Below are 23,590 nucleotides of genomic sequence, written 5' to 3' on the forward strand. Positions count from 1 at the left end.
AGGGCTGTGAGTGCACAAGGAGAGACTGTGGTGTGTGTGTGTGTGTGTGTGTGTGTGTGTGTGTGTGTGAGTGTGTGTGTCTTCAGACAGCGAGGCAGTCAGGTGTGTTAAATTCTTTCTCTGGTGAAAATAATAAGGTGTTGATGGTTTTGACAGTGAAGGATGTCTTCCTGGCTGACTGAAGCATGTCTCAACAAAACACAAACTGCTCTGTCAGATGACTCTGCACTTTCAGATTGAGCTGTGGGGAGCCTGTCCTTGATGACTTCATTAAAAAAAAAAAAAAAAAATCATGGTCGAGCCTTTGGTGGTGGCGATGGGCAACTTTTCCTTCCCTTTTTACCGCAGTCAGATGGGCTAGCTGAAACCCTAAATTGTTATCTGTGAGAGGAAAATCATTTTGAAAGGAGTGACTTTGACCACTGAGGGTTTTAAGCAGGAATTAACTTGACTGGGAAGTCAATGAAACCAAAAAAATCACCCTACTGTCAAAACCCTTACTCACCCTTACTTTAAATTTGTCCATGGACGAATTTAAAGTGCTATATGTAGCTATTTAACCTCAAGAAATCATTATCAAATTTATTTATTTGTATAATTATTGCAGACAAGCCAGACTAATGCTGAGAAAACTGGGACTGTCTATCTGAACTGTATTTTACTTTTGGTGGTAAATCTGCTTGATTGCTTTATGGCACAAAGGAGGAGGAGGGCGTTCTTATTTGAGCAAAGGGTGGACCGAATGTGAAAATCACTTAGAATATGTTTAGCATCTTCAGAAAGAAAAAAAAAAAAAAACACAAGAAACATCCTGTTTGTGACAGAAGTTTTGAGAAACATTAGCAAAAACACTAACGCTGACTGTGAGACGAAGGCTGCCAGTTATCTCAGGTCATTTGTTTACAGTAGTTACACCAAGGGTCATCATCAATCATTGTTTATTTGTCAATGAAATTTTGATTTTAAAAATGCTACACATAGTTTTAAGGTTGCAGGCCATATCAACAACACATAACTTGCTTTATTTGTATTGTACCTGATCCAGGAGATTCATTCATCCATTCAAAAACTGAGAAGAAACTGCTGCCAAAGTCACTTGTAATATACTGGATGTACTATAAACTGTAAACCCCGCTATTAATCATAAGGTAAGATCGGATTTCACTTCACTGTTTTAACTGTGTTGAGGATTTGGCATTATCAGGTTGAGAATATGACCGAACCTAGAAGTTACATGTTGCACAATAACGGAAAACAAGTGGCCAAAATTTCTGTCACTTGTGTTGAGCAATTTCTGTTGGCTAAGTGGGTAAGACGCTTGGTCGAATCACTTTCAAAACCTCAGGGTCTACTGGAGAGCCAAATTATATTTTTAAACTTATATGTTCAACCACGGATCTCAGACGTGTTCACTGAAACACGTCATGTCATTTACAAACTCAATTATTCCAAAACTAAAGAATCAAAACGCTAAACCATGATTTATTTATTTATTCATTTATTTATTTTGTACATGGTGGTTGATATTAGAGGCTCAAACAAAAGCAGACGTTTCCCTCCTCCTATGAAAACTTCAGGCTGAGTTTTGTGCATTTCTCGTGTCGTTAGAAACAAGATTTTTGACGGACGAGACTGTGACACACTGCGGCTGACACAGATTTTAAGTTCTTACAACATCACTGGAGAGTCATGAACGTTTTTTTTTTTTTTTTTTTTTTTTCTTGGCTGCGGTTTGTTAGTTTAACTACATGGTAAAGACATGACAAATTCACACAGTAAGTACGGAATGGGACCTCACTCTCATTTTTCACACAGCTGTCACCAAAACATTTACATTTGAGTTCTCCAGAAACATGTAAAGAATAAATGAGGAAGTCGGTTTATTGCTGAAGCAAGAGCACTGTTGTAAAACCTTGATGGGACAAGGTTTTCCTGAATAGATTTTGTGTTTGGCCGTTGTCATCAACATTTTGTTCCTGTACGCCGCAACCATCAGATCCGTTTGCTATTATTGGTGCCTTTGCGCGGCTATTCTGCGCTGCGGCCCAGTTCTGAGAAGGTTATTTTGATGTTAACTAATGAAAGTGGCATTGGAGAAGCAAAGCATTTCACGGTGAGGAGAAAGGGGAATTCTAATTTTAAAAAGTCTGAAGAACTAAGTCAAGTTTCGGCTCATGTCCCCGCTCGGTGTGAAAGGGAAGGTGTTTCCTGCAGAGATTGGGGTACTGCAGTGGAAAAAGTATAACATGACTAAGCTGTGAGTCAGATGTGGCTCTGTCAGATGATAGAAACACACCGTTGGGCTAATTGTTTTTACACAGGTAAAGGACTTCTCCAGCTATGTAGAGATCTGGTTTATTAGCCTTGTTACGCAATGTGAACCGAACACACTGGCACTAAAATCACCCACATTCATCTTGCCGGCATCCTCTCAGTGTACATGCTGACACTTGAGCATACAGTAAACGAAAGCGAATTATCACGCACATTAAAGTGAAAAAAATGAAACCTATCATCAGGTCAAAGGCTGAATGGTTAACCTGATGAAGAAGAAGAAAAAAAAAAGCAAAAAGAATGCACTCTCAGAGGCAGAAGATCTCCTGAAAACTTCAGCTTGTTTTGCACAGGAAGTGAGCAAAATCGGTCAGGTTTGGGTGCTGATTCATAACGGAATCCAGTGATGATGACTGAGATTTTGTTTTCAGAAGTTATGAATGTACAGGCCAAAAAATTAAAAATACAGTGCTAATTTTGGATTTACCAACTTTTCTTTTTAGATCTTTTTTTTGGGGGGGGAGGTGGTGGGCGGTTGCTTTATTTGATAGTGACTGTAGAGTGAGACAGGACAGGCAAGGGAGAGAGAGACAGGATGAAACTTAACCAGCTTCTTTGGCATTAAATCATGACTACAAATCATGACTACGTCACAAGCTGTGTGCTAACCTGTTAAGCTGCACATCAGAGGCACTGGGAGGATTACCAGTCCTTGAGTCAGGTGCTGGGGGAGTTAACCAGTTGGGCAAACCCCTCCACATTTGCTGCAGCCCCTTAAAAAGTGCATAGTAACGTCACAGCTTTGTGACCTAAAAACAGGTTTAATTTCCGTGACTACAACACAAAATTTAAAAAGTGGAGAGAAAAAAACCCTCTTTTTTTTTTATTATTTTGTAAGTTTTTGGTCACACTTCTGGGTTTTAGGGTTGCAAAATACTGCACAGCTCGATCAAATCCCTCTCCGCCCTGTGGAAGGCCGACCCGCGGATGGGAACATGTTTTACTAGAAGGTACAAGACGCCTGCTCGCCCAAAAACCCCTCCTGGAATTTATCATATGAAATGATGTGCTTTATACCTATACTTGTGTTCCTCAGCTTCTTTACTGGTAATCAGATCAAATTTCAAACCAGCAGACGTAGCTATCCTTTTAACCTATTAATGCTGATATGATTAATTTTCTAACTTGCTGAGTGGGCTGTTTCAAGCCACAGGGTTCAGCCGTCCCATTAACTTGTGAGTGTTGGTATGACTCATTTTCTAATATATTGTGTGGACTGTTTCGAGCCACAGCGTGCAGCCATCTCATTAGCATATTGACACATGGTAAGTTTGGTAAATTGGTGTGGGGTCTGTGTGTAGGTGTGGTGTGCAGGTCCCACACTGAATGCATGTCATTTATTTGATCAGTGATGAGCGTGGGTGGAGAGATGGATGGGTTCCAGCTTACTGTTTTTGCATCTGTAGTTGTATATCAGTGATGTGTGAAATCTCCTAGCTTTATATTTTAGGTGCACAAAATGTCCTGTAAATATCTGATGTGCTGATCTAGCTCAGACTTAGAAAATTGTTATGAAAATAGTTACTCACTCCCACATATCTGGACTTATCTTGTCCCTCCAGCCCACATAGTGAAGTCTTATCTGTCTTCACTAAAGAGCAAAATGACATGATCGTCAGGCCTCCATATCCCCCAGGAGCCAGACCAGCCACAGTTTGTGGTGACTGAATACGGGGACTGGGTCTTGGTCCCGACCCAGGACGGGCCCACAGCCTGACCCCCCGCTCTTCGATCACTTGTGGTCGTCCAGAGGGTTTGGGCAAGTACCTCCTGCTCCTAATTTCTCTTGTCTCGAGCCACAGAGGTCAGAGGTCAAGGTCTTCTGAGGTAATCAGGTATTCAGGCTTTGCTCAAGGACCCACGGGCTTGGACCCACATTCTCTGGTTGAAAAATGGTCGCCACTCTTGAAAGGGCTCTTTACTTGGACTACTTTAGTTGATAAGTGAACATGTTTTCATGAATTATATCAGGGCACGTATCACATAATTATATCAGGACTTTACAAAGAACAAACCTAACCAAATCTTAACCAATTAACATTTATTCACGACAAAAAAGTGCAATACAATGTGCAAACACATAAGGAAACAAAACAAAGCACGACAAGCAAGACAAGAAAGCATGTGGCATGTGTGTTCAAAGATGGAGGGGATTTTTCTGGCCGTTATAGGGTAGTCTTATCCAGCTGGTACCACAAAACCTTGGACCTTCAGTGAAGGCAAAGAAAAACTCGCAAAGAAAATTTGATTAGAGAATAACAAAGCATGAAACCTTGGGAGGGCCTGATCATCGAAGGATTCCCCACCAGGATGAGTAAGCAATGGATGTCATGTCAAAACGATAAAATGGACAAAAGCATTTCAACGTAATCAAATTCCAGATGGAATTTTTGGCTCTCGGTGTCAGACAGGCTGGGCATCTCTGTCCCAAAGGGCCTTCGGGTGCACTTGGTGTGTTAGAGGAGGGGAAAAGGTGTCTGCACTATTGGTCTAATTGTACCCAGGTGTAGGTAGCCAGCACTGACACCGGCACTGTGTTAAGAGCAGATTATCCCATTAAAAAGTGCATTGTTTATAAGTCATGCAGTTGACTTGCTGTGCATCAGTTTTGATACAGTGTTATTCACATTTTTGTGATCTGACATATAATGATTGATCCTAATCTGTTTTCTTAATAAGTTGTGCATTCAGGTACTTTACAAGCAATACGTACAGAGGCGTCATTACCTAGGAACTCGTGCTACATTGGAGATGTTTGTTTTCTCTTGTACTGGAAGACTGAGGTGAAATGTGTTTAGCTTCCTTCCTGTCTCGCTGTAAGGAACCACAGCCAACCTTGATTTAACCTCAGCACACAGGATACTGACAACAATCTACTCATGTGCTTTTGGTTTTGGTTCATTGCTCCCTGCTCGTATAAAGACAGCTTTTGAAGGAGAGTTACCCACTTTCAATTCAATCAATTTGTGCCCACTCTTTATTCAGTAAGTGCCCCGATTGTTTGAAGTGAAACTCAGTTGAACCCAGTGGGCACCCATCCAGATTCTTTTGTAGGGCTAAACACAATAAAAAAAAAAAAAAAAAAACAATAATAGCATAACACATTTCATGTTGCCTTCTGGGTAAACAGCAGTAAACAATAGTAAACACAAAAGGCAGGCATGGAAATGAAGACCAGTGACCCACCAAATGTTAGTAATTTCTAAGCTTTGGTTGGGAAGCTCTCCCTGACAGACAGATGGAAGGTAAAACAACCATCACCTGCAGGTCCTGCTCTTTATACATATATATATATATATATATATATAGCTCTCTGATAAAATAATTAAAGTGAATGGTGAATTTTGGAATGTACCAGCAACTATGGCTTGTCAATAAAAAGTTTTTTTTTTTTTTTTATGATTATCAGATGAATTTAACCCTCCAATTATATTTCAATTAGACTCCACTCAGTGTTTAACATCTCTAAATACATGATTAACGTCTTTTTTGCTTCATATTTAACGACCTTTCCTAATTTAATGGGGACAAGTGGGTGAACATAAAATTAACATGATGATGTCCTCTACACATTTTATATACATCGGCGTTTCTCTGGGGTCAAACAGCTGTATAGATGATATAAGAAATATCAACATTTTGCACAAATTTATTTTAGTTGTTTTGGACACACCACATGGACATGCCATTTATAATCCTCAAAAAACTCTCCCTCTGCTTTAGGGCCCTATTGTTATTAAAATAATTTTCTGAGGGTTTAAATTATAGGGATCAACTTGTCCATCTGATAAAAAATGTTGCTAAATTTGAAGGTCAAAGGAGGGTTAAGGTAACCTTGGATTGTGGCATGCGGGATTACAACATTAACTCGTTGTTGGTTAATGTTTCTGTACTGCTGAGGCCATATTGACGTCACAAGGATAGAAATATGAAGAAATCCCTCCAAAGTGAGGATATTTTACTAATGCTCAGTTCTGCAAGAAGGAGCTCAAAATTGCCTTTAGGGTTCAGATTAGAATTAGGATTAGGTTTTGGATGGGGAAAGGGTTAAGGTTGTGGTTAGTTTGTGTTTGTGTTTAACGGCAGACTTGGGATGAGGTTTAGTTTAGAGTGAGAGTTAGGGTTGGTGCTGGGCGTGGTAGTCAACAAGAGTCCTCGTAACTCCACTAACACAAACGTGTGTGTGTGTGTGTGTGTGCGTGTGTGTGTTCAGGCACATGCACATGTGCTGCATCCGAGCGTGAAATCGTCACAGTGCCTCTGCGCAGTCTGAAAGTATGTCCCAGCGACCACAGCCACTCTCTCAGTGTTTCCTAAGCATGTCCTGGAAAAGGCAAGCCAGACCTGTTTAACCACCTATTTCCAGTAATGCCCCACCTCTGCTGCTCTGTCTCCTCCCCTGCTGTCAGATGTCCCCCCACCCCCCTTCCCCTCCCCTTCCTGTGAACCTCGAGCCCTCTTCCACCACAAACGGTTTCTGACGACTCGGGCATCCGTGCACACATCCACCTAAATCTACCAGCCATCAGAAGAAAAACACTGTTTTACCAAGTAAGACTGTGGCTGCTGGTTTCCTCATTAATGCCCTGAAACACCATACACAAACATAGGATGCACACACACAAACACACACACACACACACACACACACAGAAAGAGAGGTTAATTTACAGTTTTTTAAATGTATGTTGTATGTGTTTTTATGTTCAATTTCTGTGTAGACAAAATAAAATGCATCGCAATATCATTTAGGAAACGCATCACAATATTACACTGCATCTTGTTTTTTTGTGGAGGAGAATTCGGAGGCAAATTTCTGTAAATAATTCATGCCATCAGGTGAACAGGTAAAAAAAATAATGTGTACTTTCAAATTGATTGATTGAATTATGGCCAAATACTGTCACAAATTGTATGTATTCATGTTTTCAACAGAGATATAATGTGTAGCACTGAGCCAAGAAGCTCACTGTGAAATATGGGGTAGAGTTATTGCTGTTGTCTTTTGAGTGCAATTTTCCTGCTCCTGCATTTACAAACTTCCTGAAGCACATTTTAATTATAGCTATTGTCACCTTGTGTGCAGCTACAAAAGTTACCTCATGCAAGACGTAACTCATATTTCAGAGCAGGGAAAATCCCGTGCAGCACTTACTGTGAATCTTCGACCAACGCTGTGTGCAGCATGTGGCACACACACGACACAACAAGCACCCTTGCTTCATTTTCACTGTTTTTGTAATCAGGTGAGTGATCTAACCCCCTGCTTATGTATGCTGATTTGATCATATCAAAACATACAACTGGAATAACCACTTCAAACTGGCAGCACAATAAATGGAAACACACACATTAATGTGCTTGATACAAGGTGGCTGGCCAGCGGTGACGCGTACACAAAGTAGAAAGCTAATGTGCAGGAAAATGTTTATGTGTTGCTTGGAAACGCTCCAGTCAAAGCAAAGGTGAGAAACTATTTGTGTTGGCGGAGCGACATGAGTTATTAAGTAAACAAATAAACAAACAACTACAAACTGTTGATGCTCATGACTGTTAAAGGGAGAATGAGTAGGATCCTCCGAAAAAACAATTTGTAGACTCATACATAAATAATTCCTCTCAGTCATCACTTGTGAGCCACTAGCAATGTGTGCTGATGTGTGTGTGTGTGTGTGTGTGTGTGTCTGTCTTAAAGTAGCTGGGTGTTATCGTCCACCATCTGCTCCTGTTGATGCCCTCCCAGCTTTAAGCTGTCTCCTTGCCCCTCACCTTAGGTCTGAGTTTGTCTTATTAGGAGACCTTAACTGGGATATGTTGAAACTAACAGATAAGGTTTCTCTCCAACTCGATTCTCTTAATCTATCACAAATAATTTCTTCTCCGGCAAGATATGATAACAAGCAATCAGAAAAGGCAACTCTCATTGATGTAATTCTCACATGTATCGTCCTGGGGATTTTTGTAATGATCTCAGTGACCACTTTTTCACAGCCTGTATTCGTGCAAATCTTTCTGTTAAAAATAGACCTCTGATGTGCCACAAACGCTGTTTAAAAAATTTCAATGAACAAGCCTTTCTGCATGACCTATCCACTTTCAATTGGCATAGAATCAGTCTGATCCCCTCTATTGATGATGAATGGAACCTGTTTTATAATGATTTCAGTACCATCATCAGTAAGCACGCTCCCAGAAGGTCAGTGAGAATTAAGACTCGTATCAGCCCTTGGATTAATCGTGACCTGGTTGAGCTTCTCCATTACAAAAATTCCTCCTGGCGTAAAGCTCGACTTTCCCAATCTCATTCCGACTGGCTATTATTCAGACAACTTTGTAATAAATGTACCCAGGCTATCCGAAACCTCAAAGCTGATTGTTATAAAACTCAATTTTCCAACAGTATTTCTGATCCAAACAAGTTTTGGAAAACAGTCAAGGTTATGGAGGACAGGAACCCATGTTCTCGGTTTCCTGTGTCCCTTAACTCTGATGGTGAAATTATTTCAGACAAGATGCTCATGGCAGATGTTTTCAATCGCCATTTCATCTCATCTGGATTCCTATTTGACTCTATGAAGCCCCATAATTCTGTTTGCTCATCTGACACTGTCCTCACAAAGTGCCACTACTGCTCCATCTTTTACACATTCTTTTAGTTTCCGTGTTATCACCGAGGATGAGATACGGGATGAGCTTTGTAGTCTGGACCCTAAAAAAAACAGCCGGTTCTGATGGCCTTGACCCTTTCTTTTTCAGAATTGCTGCTCCTGTAATTGCTGCCCCAATCTCTTATCTATTTAACCTTTCCATCCAAACTGCTGAAATCCCCAGCTCTTGGAAAGCTGCATTTGTTTTGCGTTTATTTAAAGGGGGCTGATCGGACTGATCCTAACTGTTTTAGGCCTATTTCTATGTTGCCCTGTATATCTAAGATTATGGAAAAATTCATCAACAGGCAACTTACTTCACATCTTGACCATCACAACATTTTATCTGGTATACAATCTGGTTTCTGGTCTGGGCATGGCTGTGTCACTGCAACTTGTAAAGTCATCAATGACGTCATTATCACACTTGATTACAAACAACACTGTGCTGCAATTTTTATTGATTTGGCTAAAGCATTCGATACAGTTGATCACGCAATACTCAAAGACAGACTTAATAACATTGGTGTTAGCAACCACTCCTTAACGTGGTTTTCTAACTATATGTCTGGTAGAACCCAGTGTGTCAAATCAGATCACCACCTGTCACAGCCTTTACCTGTCACTAAAGGCGTCCCCCAGGGCTCCATTCTTGGCCCAACTTTTTTTTCCTTATACATTAATAACATTGCTAGTACAGTAGGAAATTCAAATATTCATTTGTATGCAGGTGACACAGTCTTATATTCAGTCAGACCCTCACCTGATGCTGTTCTGTGCTCTCTTCAGGACAGCTTTAATAGCATACAGGCAGCTTTCTCTACCCTCAACCTTGTCCTGAACACATCGAAAACAAAAGTCATGTGGTTTGGTAAAACATCTGCTAGTGTTCCTGGAAACATCGCAACTACCAATGTCTAAGCACTGGAACCAGTCTCCTCTTATGAATACCTTGGTTTCTGGCTAGACAGTTCACTTTCTTTTTCTCAACGTTTACTACATCTCCAGTAAAAAGTGAAAGCAAGACTTGCTTTCTTGTATAGGAATCACGCATGCTTTACTCACTCTGCAAAACGTTCCCTTGTCCAGATGACCATTCTCCCACTGTTTGATTATGGTGATGTCATCTACAGACATGATAACAAGAGAGTCCTTGAACGTCTTGATGTTCTGCACCACTCCTCAATCAGATTTGCCACAAACCCCCCATATTCAACTCATCATTGTGATCTGTATACATCAGTAAATTGGCCATCATTACACACCTGTCGTCATATCCATTGGCTCACACTCATTTACAAAACTGTCCTTACTTGTTCTGCCTATTAAAATTTTCATCCATTCCTTACAATACCAGAGCCACCCGCCATATTTCACTATATGTTCCCGGAGTTAATACCTCTTTTGGTCAGTCCTCCTTCCAATTTGCTGCTCCCAGCAGTTGGAACGAGTTGCAAAAATCGCTGAAATTAGAAAAGTTGATTTCCCTCAATGCTTTTAAGGTGTCTATTGCTGAATTGTTTAAACACACCTGCACCTGCTTTTTTTTTTTTTTTAGATCTTAACTGTTAACAATGCCTGCTCTGCTACCTGTTTGTACAATGTCCTTGTATTTGTATTTTTTTTTTTTTCTTTACCTTTTCTTTATCCCCCTTGCCCCCTTCCCTTCAAGAGTTCCTTTTGTCCTCTTGCCAGGCCATCATTGTAAATAAGAATGTGTTCTTAATTGACCTGCCTGGTTAAATAAAGGTTAAATAAATAAATAAAAATGTGTGTGTGTGTGTGTGTGTGTGTGTGTGTGTGTGTGTGTGTGTGTGTATCTGCAGAGACCCTGCCCTCTGCTTGGGTTTTCTTGTTTTGCTGAGCTCAGGACTCTTCTGGGTGTTGGCCTTTGGGCAGCAGGTGTGTAGCATCCCAGCCAATCACAGCCGAGCGCGGTGCCAGATCGATAGCACCACATCCAATAGGAAGCTATGAAAATTACGGATGTGGAAAAAAGGAAATCTAGCGAGGAGAAACAGCAGGCGGACAAAGCTCAACGAGAGTGAATCCGGTGTCCGGCTTTCACCCGCTGGCGAGCACTGAGGTAGAGGAGGAGGATGAAGAGCAACACACTATTGGCTCATTTTCTGTTGGACAGTGTTTATGATATTTTACATTTTGGGGCAGTCATTTCATTCCATCGCCATCCTAGAAAACAAAAACCCACTGCCGGCGTTTAGTTCAGCCAGGGAGAAGCGGCCAACAGAAATCACAACCAACAAATCCTCCTCATTCTCTAACTTTTTTTTGTATCAACTAGTGTCACTTTGAAGCAGCAATTTAAACCTCAGAACATTATTATAATAAAAATTATTATCCAATTGATATTAATGTTTTTTCCTCGCAGATATCATAGGGCCTGGAGTGGTTCTCTCTCTGCTACAGGTGTGGTTCTGTCAGGTGACGGCCCTAAAGCAGAGGGAAGCTTTTTGACGATTATAAATGTCATGTTAAAGTTCCTCAGTGTCATCCAAAATAAAACAAATGTATGTAAAATGCTGATAGCTCTTATATGTTTTATACAGATAAAAAAGCCTGGAGTCAAATAGCTTCCAAAGAACATTGAAAACATATCATGACGTTAATTGTATGTTTACCCACTTGTCCCCATTAAATAAGGACAAGTCATTAAATATGAAGCAAAAAAATCTGTTAATCATGTATTTAGAAACATTAAATATAGAACGGGGTCAAATTGAAAGATAATAGGAGGGTTAACCAATAAAAGGAGTGAATATCTGCACGGCTGTGATTCGGCCAGTGTAACAACATTCCCTGCCGTGTGGTGTTTCTTAATATCATATCATCAGTGCAGCTTGGATTACAGAACTTGATAACACTGTTTATTGTGTGATAGGTCAGATTAGGTTAACAATAGGAAAAAAAACAAAAAAGCAGCACAGTGCTGTCAAATGCCGTTTTGTTCCCTCACTGAAGCAGTAAAATCTTTCAGTTCCCCTTTTTTTCAACAGGCTTGCCATGCAGAACCATGTCAACATGGCCTGCCGCCCAACACGTGATATCCCATTTATACACACACACACACACACACACAAAGACACACATGGACGCAGCAAGAGGAACCAACATCTTTGAAAAGTACAGCACTTTCAGGCCAATCCAGCGTGCTGTCCAGCAAAAATACGCCATATAACTAGTCAGGAACACTGGAATTTCTGCTGCACCGACAAAACGGGCGAAGGAATGTTCCTCGAGCTGAAGTCATAGTTCTGGTCAGACCAGTATATCTGTTCTCACAAGCCAAAAGCACAGAGTTTTGACAGATTTACCACATGAGAGCAACAGGGGAAAGATGGGGATTATTCCAACCTGTCTGAGCATTTACAAAGCCTCTTAGATCATGATCTACAGTGGCTGTAAAACATGGATACACTCATTCTGATTTGGGGGTCTCCTCTAGATGGCCACACCTAGCAAATTGCACCTTTGGTTGAATTTTTTTGCCCCTACATCTTTGTTGCCTGTCACTATTCATGTACATACATTACCTCCTCAAGTTGGACTGCACATTAATGATGAGTTTCCTGTGGTTGAAATTCATTTTGAGAATTTCTCATCTACCTAAATAGCCATCACAGCTCAAGAGACTTTGAAACCATCTAACTGTGACGCTAAATCTGCATCCCTTGTGACCTTTTATTAACTGTTTCTCTGACCTCCCTTTCGTGGATTACCTTTATAATATTGCTTTGCTTTTATATTTGCTGCCTTGTGGTTGCATTTATCCGTTTTTATGTTTTTGCTCCTTTGTAAAACATGTTGTAGCTGTTCTTTGTGAAATGCTACATGCAGTTAATAAAAGTTTTATTGCATTGTGTCAGGTTTACAGAGACATGAGAAAGTGGGGAAAGTGTGAATGCACTCAACATCACGAACATATCCACGTTCAAATATCAGCATCAACTTAAAAGGTCACAGGTGATCGACTCAAACCCCAAATACCAGGATCGCCATCAGCTCAGATGTCATCCCACACACACACGAGTGAGGTGACATCACGGCCCATCACACCCCGGATTCCCTCCTTTCACTCTGGATCCTCACGTACATCATATCACAAACAGAAGCGCCGCTCTCACACACCTACACTGAGGGTATGCTGTGCAGTCAAACCCCATGCATGGACCCGAATGCGACAGCCAGCGCACCCTCCCCCGCACACACATCAGCGCTTGACATCACAGGACTCCCTCCTAAACCACACCATCACACCTCTGCACTCAGTAGCAGTGCTGAAGCGGCGCTCTCCTGGCGCTCAGAAGCAGCGGCCCGCCTTTAACACGAGCGTCATCAGCCACCCACTCCCCAGGCCTTTACTACACCCAGCGCCATCTGGCCGGGTTCACCTCAAATGCAGCTCGGTGACACGAGGCGTGACCGAGGGCAAATAGTGACAGTAGTCAGGGTGACTCCAAACAAATAAACACACAAACTGACTTGGATGCAAAAGCTCAACTGCATGTCATCAAGTTTCCAGCTCCAAGTTTTCACAAATTAATTTCTGTCTGTTTTTGTGAGAGAGGTGTTGGCTACCAAATCACAAAAACATAACTGAACTGGTAAAGATAATTGACGGAAATTATCTTTTGTTGTTGTTTTTTTCATTTTTTGATGGAGCACGTGATGATGCAAATACATTACATTTATTTAGGGGTGCCGCTAGGGATTTTGGGCCTCATGAAAAGAAATCTTATTGGGCCCTTGTATAGCTGGCCAATAGGAAAACCTTTTTATTTCAGGCCTTTCGAGGGCCCCCTCCCCCATTGTGGCCCTGGGTAATCAGTCCCGCTTTTCCCCCCACTACGATGCCCCTGCATTTAATAATATTATTAATAATAATAATTATTATTATTAATAATAATAATTCATTTAATTTAGTGGCTCCTTTCATGACACTCAAGGTCACCTTACAAAAGCAAAAACACATTAAAACAGAGTAAAATATCATGACATACATTAATACATTAAAGTAAATACAAACAACAATAAAAATAAACAAACGATTAAAGAGAGTAGGCGAGATGGAACAGATGGGTTTTGAGCTTGGATTTAAAAAGTGTCAGTGTTTCAGTGTTACAGAGGTCGGGGGGGGGAGTGAATTCCAGAGTTGGGGGGCAGAGTAGGAGAAACCTCTGCCTCCCATGGTAGTGAGGCGAACAGAGGGGACAGCGAGGTTGATGGTGGAAGATGATCTGAGGGTGCGGGTGGGGAAGCTAATTGGGAGTAGGTCAGAGAGGTATGGGGGGGCCAAGTTGTGGATGGTCTTGTATGTCAAAAGTAGGATCTTGTATTGGATGCAGTGAGTAATGGGGAGCCAGTGTAGCTGTTGTAAGACGGGAGTGATGTGACAGGTAGATGGGGTCCTGGTAATGATGTGGGCGGCAGAGTTCTGAACCAGCTGAAGTTTATGGAGTGACTTATGAAGGAGACCAAACAGAAGGGAGTTGCAGTAGTCAAGCCAGGAAGTGGCAAGACTATGGACCAGAATTGCAGTGGTGTGTCGGGTGAGGGAGGCGCGGAGACGATTAATGTTGCGAAGGTGAAAGTAGGCAGATCGGGTAATGCTACTGATGTGGGCCTGGAAGGATAATGTGCTGTCGAGGATGACACCCAGACTCTTAACCTGTGGGGAGGGCGAAACAAATGAGCTGTCAACTTTTAGGGACAGACTGTCAGTTTTGGATAATGTGGATTTAGTGCCGATGAGGAGAACCTCGGTTTTACTGCCATTTAATTTGAGAAGGTTTGATGAAAACCAGGATTGGATCTCAAATAAGCAGTCAAAGGGAAGGTGGTGGGAGGGTGGAAATGGGTTTGCCGGAGAGGTAGAGCTGGGTGTCATCCGGATAACAGTGGAAATGATTTTATATTTACGGAAGATATTGCCAAGGGGGAGCAGATAGATGATGAAGAGTAGGGGCCCCAGGACAGAGCCTTGGGGCACGCCTGTAACAACAGAGGATAGATGAGATCTGAATGTTTTGAGTTGGACGAACTGAGTGCGACTGGAGAGGTAGGATTTAAACCAGTTTAAGAGAGTGTGAGTGATGCCGATGGAAAGAAGTCTATTGAGGAGGGTTGTGTGACAGATGGTATCAAAGGCCGCACTCAGATCAAGGAGGACAAGTATGGAGAGTGAACCGGAGTCAGCTGCCATGAGGAGGTCGATGGTTATTTTTAAGAGTGCAGTTTCTGTGCTGTGGAGAGGACGGAAGCCAGACTGGAACTGTTCATAAAGGTTGTCATGGGTAAAATACTGATGGGGTTGGGTAGCAACTGTTTTTTCAAGTATTTTGGATATGAAAGGCAGATTTGAAATTGGACGAAAGTTATTGAAATCGCAATTTATATTCCAACTATTTACATGCTCATATTCTCTTTGATGAATCAAATTTCATACATTGCCCCTGAATCCAGTACTTCCATTTTAAGAACTAAAACAGAAACTACAGGACACAGATTTTTTTTGCAACTGAAAAACGGGAAAACAGAAAATCTTGACCTTGGAGTTCCAACCGAGGGAGGGGAAATTTTAAGCAAAAGAGATAAAAAGACACGATTAAATGGAGTGGCAACGAAGATTTACTACCAAAACAAATATAACAAATGGGATAAAGATCTTGATATGACACAGGCAAAAGCAAAATGGAGGGAACTTTACAAATCATATAAAGTTGTTTAGTTTGATTATGTGTCAGTTAACTTTATTATATAAAGTTAAAAGAATTATTATATGTTAATTCAGTTTTAGGCGGTATTTTAGCATGCATGTTAGCGCTATGCATGCCATGTGCTGATCTATTCTAAAAACAACAGCAAACTCAGGTTATTGGTGTTATGTGTCGATTTAGGTTTGCTTGTTGAGGAAAAGTTTATAATTCAATTAATATTTCAGTCTTGTTTCCCCTCCGGCTCGTGTTGTGCAAGCTACACTTTGGCTGGATGCCCAACCTTCACCACAGTGTTAATTAACTTTTATTTAGCCTCGTCTCTGGAGCTGAGATGAGTGGAACTGGTCATTGTAACTCGCTGGGATCTGCCTTGCCTTGTTTAACTGAGCTGTGTGAGATGGGAGGGGAATTCCTCTGTTACACATTGTGTCGTCAGGCTGCAAACGTGTGGCTTTTACTCCTTACCTCTGATAGGACAGAGCACTCTGCTGGACAAAAATGAAAAGTGTAGTTTGTTTAGTTGTTTGCTTTCACTTGTCAAATGCTCATGGCCAAATTAATCAAATAAGAAATAATTCTAAGTTTGAGAACATAGTTGGTGGAAAAGACACCAGTTTAAAATACAAACTGAGTCACAAACACATTGCTGGAACATTATACTGAAAAACACATGCATTTTGTTCAAAAAGATAGGTAGATTTACTTTATTGATCCCAACCTGAAAAATTCCAGATTGTCCAGACATAACACAGGAACAACAGTGGACTACACAGAATATACCTCTGAACACTTGAAGAAATATATATCTTTAGAAAAATTAGACACAAGTATCAAAATAAATAAAGTGGATCACTACAAGTAATATAAAAAAGAAGGAAAAAAAAATGTTGCATACTCTATAAGGGTAATGAAAAAATATATATATACTAAAACATACCTGTAGACTATCCATAGACCTTTCAGCTTTGAGCATTTGCACAGACTATATGTATAATAAAATACATCTGTAAAATATCTATAGAATAGAATATGTATATATAAAACAGATTAATACTCATAATGTATAATTTTAAGCACAGCCTGTAGGGATTAACGAGCATAATTTATGTAGAGGAGTGTGTGCCTTCACGAACTGTTGGAATTATTATAATTAAGGCTTGACAGTTTATTGACGACCGGGAAAAAGGGGGGGAAACGACCGGGAAAGATTGAGGATTTCCTATAAGATCGTGGAAGCCGCAATCGAAAAGACTTTCTGTGTCCACCTAGTGTCCGCTTTGTTTGTTATTCCGATCAAAAGCGAATCATAAACAGACGTATTTACGACCTGCGTGATCGGACGTCGGAGCCGCCGCGGAGCACTGGAAGGCAACACGGACAGCGGCAGGGGAAACGTATCGCTCACCGGGTGAGGGTTCAGGATCCGGAGACTCTGTTTTCCCAACTTGTGGACATATTTTCCACGATGGCTTCACAGCCTCCACCGAAACCGTGGGAAAGACGGATTCCGGGTGCAATGAGCGCACCTGTTAATTACAGGTTAGGGTTTATTTTGCTCTCTTAGCGTGTTGACTCGCATGACTTGTTTATGTATTTTGTGGCTAATGCTAGCTAACGGCTGTCGCTAGCTAACAGTTTGGCATACCCAAGGCCGTCAGAGCAGACTCAGACAGTATCAGCAGCACTTCTTGATTATTTACTACTAGTGCATCCAATAACAACATAAAGTGTCATGTCATTTTGCCAGTTGCAGCTAAAGGAGTAATATTAAAAAGAAGCCGGCTAAGTAGCGTTAGCCTCCTAGCTAGGCCACTGTAGCCTCGGTGTCATGCGCACTTCTCGTGTTATAGTCCAGTCATTTTATGAAAAAACCCTAGGACAAATTGCAAGAGAAGCAAACTCAACTGATTTTGTATCCTCAGTTTGTCCTGAGTGAGGGGAAAAAAAGTCCCAAGGAATCCCATTGGTGGAAAGTTTTGAAAATCACCTATTTATCACCACATATTACCAAAAAACACTGTTTTTAACACACAGGGGAAAGGGGTTCAAAATTTTACTTTCAGATATCACTATAAAAATTCATAAGTTGATTACACACACAAAGACAAGAAAAAAAGTCAATTACAAGTTCTTTGAATTATTCTGTTTACACATGCATATCACACATTATCTGATTTGATATGCACTAATAGGAATATAAGGAATAAATGCCAGAACAGATAATTAAACAGTGAATTAAAAGGTTACTATATATATATAGTAACCTTTTAATTCACTGTAACATAGTAACCTTTTAATTCAAGGTTACTATATATATAGCAACCTTTTAATTCATTGTTTAAATGTCTCTTCTGGCATTTATTCCTTATATTCCTTATTAGCGCATATCAAATCAGATAATGTGTGATATGCATGTGTAAACAGAATAATTCAAAGAACTTGTAATTGACTTTTTTTCTTGTCTTTGTGTGTGCAATCAACTTGTGAATTTTTATAGTGATATCTGAAAGTTAAATTTTGAACCCCTTTCCCCTGTGTGTTAAAAACAGTGTTTTTTGGTAATTTGTGGTCATAAATAGGTGATTTTCAAAACTTTCCACCAATGGGATTTCCTGGGACTTTTTTTCCCCTCACTCAGGACAAACTGAGGATACAAAATCAGTTGAGTTTGCTTCTCTTGCAATTTGTCCTAGGTTGACCCCAATTTTGGCCTAAAATTACTGGACTATTAGCGCACAGAGCGTCTCACAAAACTGCTTTAAATAATAACGGTGGTTTAATGTTGCTTTGCTTATTGGAAAAAAAAAAATAAAGACTTAAAATAATGATTACAGATCTTGTTCGAATCAGTGGGAGCATCTCTACAATTCGGCGTGCGTATAATACAAGAAAACTTGTTGACAAAATGTACAATCAGTTCATTGTCTTTCACGTTGACAAGGAGTCATGTGGCTTGGTCGCCTGTGTCATGCAAATTATTTGAGTCAAGATTTGACTGAGATAAAGTGCAAGTGTAGCCGCACATTGACAATGTGTGTATGCATGTTTTACCATTTCAAACTCACAATATGTTGGTATTTAAATAATGTTAGTCTTTCTTCATGTAGCATGAACAAACTTAAAAAAAAAACAGTTTGTGACTTTCCCTACAAGTGCAACAAATGCTGCTGAAATGTCATGGTATGTAAAGGTGAGAGACTTAATTGACATACTGGACGTGCATGTCCCACAGGAAGACCCGCCCTTACTCTGCCTCTGATTGGCTAACGCTGACCCTCACCCAACCCTAAGGCAGTGATTACAAGCCAATCGGAGGCTGTATGTTTGTCCCTTATGTCAGTTCAGTCTCTCCTGTGTTTAAACAGATTCCTGCTGTAATTTACATCAAACTTTGGGCCTTGGGTTGGAATTTTCACCTGTGACATCTGTTGCAAGAGCATAGATTCGTACAATGTTTTGAAGCCTGTCTGTTGACTTGAGTTTCTCACCAAACGCTTCACCAGGTCTACAGACTTTGGAACGGCCGCAGGCCCCTCCACCTCTGCAGGCCCCCCTGTCCTGACCAGGGTTGCGCCCCCAGTGCCTCCTCGTCCCGTCCAGCAGCAGTCCTACCGTCCAGCGTACAGCTCTTTCACCTCCTCTTACAGCCCCTATGGGAGCTCCATCTACGGGGGGTACAGCCCCTACGGCTACAGCGGCGGCTACGGCGGCACCTACGGCCTGGGAGGGTACAGCCGCCTCCCCCTCACAGATGATGTGGCCCCCAGTCGGTTCGTGCAGCAGGCAGAGGAGAGCAGCCGAGGGGCCTTCCAGTCCATTGAGAGCATCGTGCAGGCCTTCACCTCCGTCAGCATGATGCTGGACGCCACCTTCTCGGCCGTCTACAACAGCTTCCGCGCCGTGCTGGACGTGGCCAACCACTTGACGCGGCTACGAGCGCATTTCACTCGGGTTTTCTCGGCCTTCGCCCTGGTGCGCACGTTGCGTTACCTTTACCGACGAGTACAGAGGCTGCTGGGGCTGAGGCCAGATGCTGAAAACGAGGACTTGTGGGCAGACAGTGCTGGTGATGCCCTGGCTACCAGTGCATCCAGAAGCTGTGGAGCAGGCATGGAGGATCACAGAGCCGGAGCAGTAAAGTCATGGCCCATCTTCCTGTTTTTAGCTGTCGTGCTGGGGGGGCCCTATCTGATCTGGAAACTGCTGAGCTCCAACCCAGGGCCTGAAGAAAATGGTGAGACTGGAATTTATGTTGTGGTGTCTGTAGACAACACAGTGATATTCCTCATTTTGCTATGCATACCTGCAGCTCTCTCTCATTTTTTTATTTTGCATTTCAAATGTTCTCTTTGCTGTCGGCAGCTTCATTGTTGCTCGTAAAACCTCCTGTTACTCAAAACCCCCAAATCGTTTTCAAATAATTTTTATTTCCTTTTTAATTTTAAGTTTTAGGTTCAGTTTGTTTTCAGAGTGGGTTTGCTCTTCAAGTTTAGTTCTTATTGTTTAAAAATGTTTACTTTCAGTTTTGTTTGAATTAGTTTTACTTTTTTGTATTATTATTATTGTAAGGGGGGTGTTTGTCAGTGGTAAGATTTAAGTAGTTCAGGAAAGGTATTCCAATACAAACCCAACACTGTGTGAAGGCAGCTGACTCCCAGTCATGTCCCAGTGTCAGTAAACATCACCACCAATGCCTCCTCATGTTGTTGTGTTGATATATCTGACTAAACTGACAAAGACTATAAGGCTCAAGACATTGACTGTATAGTTTAATTTTATTTTAGTTCGTTTTTTAAGTACACAATATCGTTTCAGTTAATTTTAGTTTTTTCCTAAAGTCTAGTTTTAATTTTATTTCAGTTACCTAAAATGTTTTTCCACACCTAGTTTTAGTCAACATATTAACCATCAGTACTGACAGATGATGACTGATTTGATGGTGTGTAGGCTAAAGAGGTAATGGAAACATTCTGTCAAATTGCAGTACAGTCATAAGGTGGAAAAAAATGACGCGTGTGAACTAAATTTGTGTTGTGTTTCTACGTCTAGCCACCAACTGGGCCAGCGGAGAGGACGACCACGTGGTGGCCAGAGCAGAGTACGACTTCACGGCCGCCTCTGAGGAGGAGATCTCTCTGCAGGCTGGCGACATGCTCAACCTGGCGCCTAAAGGTGAGCGCGCACGGGTGACCAGGCAGCCGTTTTTCTCTGTCTGTCGTTTCAGCACAACAAGAGTCAAACGTCGATTTATGAAGCATAGACGTGGTGTGTATACCAGATTGTATAGATTAATAGTTAAACTGTTGTATCCTGTATGATGCAGACCTGAAAATGTCCAAAGTCCAGCAACGCGAGGTGATCTGTTGTTTGTAATCAAAGTTCTCAGACTTTATACGCCTGAGGAGATCAGACTGGCTCAATCACTTCTCAACGTTTATTTTTACAGACTTGCTTTTATGTATTGACCTCTGTTTTTTTTTTTTTTATTAATGTTTTGAATCTCTTATGGGTCTTGTTTCTTGCTCTGGCTGTTGGTTTTTATATATTAAAATCCACTGCATATCACTTTAACTGTTTTGGAAAGAGCTCTATGAGGCAGGACTTTTATTACTGACAGCTGGATTAAACTTTGTCAGATTGAGACACTTTACTGACATACCTCTTTGTGACAGCATAGAAATAGCAGCCTAGCAGCATAGTTATTTTTGGCATTTACACAGAGATTAATTCAAATGCCAGTCAAAGGCACATTTATTAAGGTATCATTGATTAATTACTTTGGTGAGATCAGTGTTATCATTCTTTTAAATAACACTGCCAGAGTCAACATTTTATTTAGCTCGTAATGTTCTTCTTTTTTTTTTTAATCCTTAGTTGTGACACACCTTGTAATGTCGGTTTAGATGTGAGTGCTACAAACTATCATTCAGAAATGTATGAATTCCTGAGATATCCTCACCGATGATGGTTTAGGTCCATGTGATGAATTAATTTTGTGTCTGATGTGCGTGCGTAGTGGCAGCTGTTGTGGCTGTTGGAGAACCTTGCCGGTAAAACACAATCTGTGAAACGTCACTTTAGATTTCCCATTTAGATTTCCCCTGTACGGTTTTATTAATTTGACTGAAATAATGTGTATGTATATTTCTGGCTGTGTACAAACACTTTTAGTCATGAATCCACACAGTTTTATACATCCGGCTGCTGGTGTTTACAGTCCGTTTCAGTAGAGGAGGAAGACGTGCTTTGTAACAACACACCACAATGCAAAGACAGATGATTAAAACCTTCAGCAGACACACACACACACACTGTTCTTTGGGGAAAACGCAGGTCTGCATGTTAATGAAAACCTCCTAGAGTCGTATTGTCTCGAAGGCCTCAGCTCATGTCTTTTCCTCCTTTGTGTGTTCAGAGCAGCAGCCCAGGGTGCGCGGCTGGCTGCTGGCCAGCGTGGACGGCCAGACCTCAGGCCTTGTCCCGGCCAACTACGTCAAGGTCCTCGGCAAGAGGAGGGGCCGCAAGCACGCCGAGCTGGAGAGGCTCGCCCAGGCCCAGCAGGGGAACCCACAGCCTCCCCAGGCTGACCCGATGGCCGGCGCAGAGTCGAATCGAGCCCCCGGCTTCACCCCAGGCCTCAGCGCGGCCTCCGCCTCAGCCACCTCCGAGGAGCTGCTGGAGTCCGTGTACAGAGAAACACCAGCGTCCCTCGGCCTGGCAGCATCCAGCTCCAGCACGGTGCTCAACATCCCTGACAAGATCGACCTGTGACACGTGTGTGTACGTGTGCGCTTGTGTGTGTGTGTGTCAGCAGCATGTGTTCATATACATGGTTGGCTCAGTCGGTTCATGTTCTCACTGTTTAGCAATGAAACTTGACTCTTCATCGGATGTCCTGGCGTATTTGTCCAGGGGAGCGGCTTGCACCTCATAAAGACTGACTCACGTTAGCGACCCAGCTGCTTGGTGAAAACTTAAACGGTAAAATAAACGTCTGATTCGGTCGGGTGAGTCAGTATCGGTCAGAAACAGTTGGCAGGATCCTGAGAGTGCGGTTGTCTGGAGCCGATGTGCGTTTTGAATTTTGAGGCTGTGTGTATATTTCGTTTGTTAAAGGTTACACAAGAAGGGTGTTGTGTTATCCCTGTACTATAGCAAAGTTCTCCAGATCATGTTTGATACAGGCTTGATTTACCTGTGAGCTACACCTGCTCGGTTCCCAGTAGATGTTGTTTGTTTAATCTGGATGTGTAAAAATGAATTGAATCAAGTGCACAGCTGTGTACTAACAGTGTGTCGGACAAAGCCAAGACGTGGTGAACAATTCCTCTCCTTCCAGTTGAATGTAATCGCCTAACTTAGTCCCTGGGATTGATTTTGAGCCCTGCTGCCGTTTTGCTCCTGTGTGTCGTCCTCTGGGCTTGTGAGGCGAACCGAGTGGCAGCAGGTCAGAAAAAAAAGGGGTTAATTTTGCACATTTCAGCCATTCTCTCCGGTTACAGAACGTGTAATTTTGTAAATACCTAATAATTATTTTGAAAATAAATATTTTCAAAAACAGACGTGTGTCTACTGTGGTGTTTGTCAGAATCACATCAGAAAATATGTTAATGATGGATGGAAGGGTGCGGGTGAAAGTATAATCAGGATCATAGGAGGGTTAAACGGAGGTTGGATTTTTTCTAATTGATTGTGATTGAATTTTTTTTTTTTTTTTTTTTTTTTTTTTTTTTTAGTTATTTCAAAGTTTATTTGGGTGAAAACACTGATCATCTTGGCCTCTGGGTGCACATTCCTTTTCTGTATTACTCACATCATTTATTTTGGTATGTTAATGCAAATATATTTATGTTACATCGCATATGTGATTAACTT

General features: G+C 41.5%; 1 protein-coding gene across 1 annotated transcript; it reads left to right on the top strand.

The window, feature by feature from the left end:
* Window positions 1-17,036: 17,036 nt before the first annotated feature.
* pex13 (peroxisomal biogenesis factor 13) lies at window positions 17,037-23,275 on the top strand. The gene is made up of 4 exons (XM_030070575.1): window positions 17,037-17,254; window positions 19,219-19,949; window positions 20,765-20,887; window positions 22,131-23,275. Exons 1-4 carry the CDS (start codon window positions 17,181-17,183, stop codon window positions 22,484-22,486), a joined length of 1,284 nt encoding a protein of 427 aa, XP_029926435.1. The 5' UTR covers window positions 17,037-17,180; the 3' UTR covers window positions 22,487-23,275.
* The last annotated feature ends 315 nt before the right edge of the window (window positions 23,276-23,590 follow it).

The sequence above is a fragment of the Myripristis murdjan genome, chromosome 15 (assembly GCF_902150065.1).
Source record: "Myripristis murdjan chromosome 15, fMyrMur1.1, whole genome shotgun sequence".
NCBI lineage: Eukaryota > Metazoa > Chordata > Actinopteri > Holocentriformes > Holocentridae > Myripristis > Myripristis murdjan.

What these genes read in the sequence shown, in the direction of transcription:
- pex13 (XM_030070575.1), top strand. Translation starts at nt 17,181, where the DNA reads ATGGCTTCACAGCCTCCACCGAAACCGTGGGAAAGACGGATTCCGGGT. An exon ending in AGCGCACCTGTTAATTACAG is followed by an intron (nt 17,255 to 19,218) that starts GTTAGGGTTTAT and finishes ACGCTTCACCAG; the next exon opens with GTCTACAGACTTTGGAACGG. An exon ending in GCTCAACCTGGCGCCTAAAG is followed by an intron (nt 20,888 to 22,130) that starts GTGAGCGCGCAC and finishes TTGTGTGTTCAG; the next exon opens with AGCAGCAGCCCAGGGTGCGC.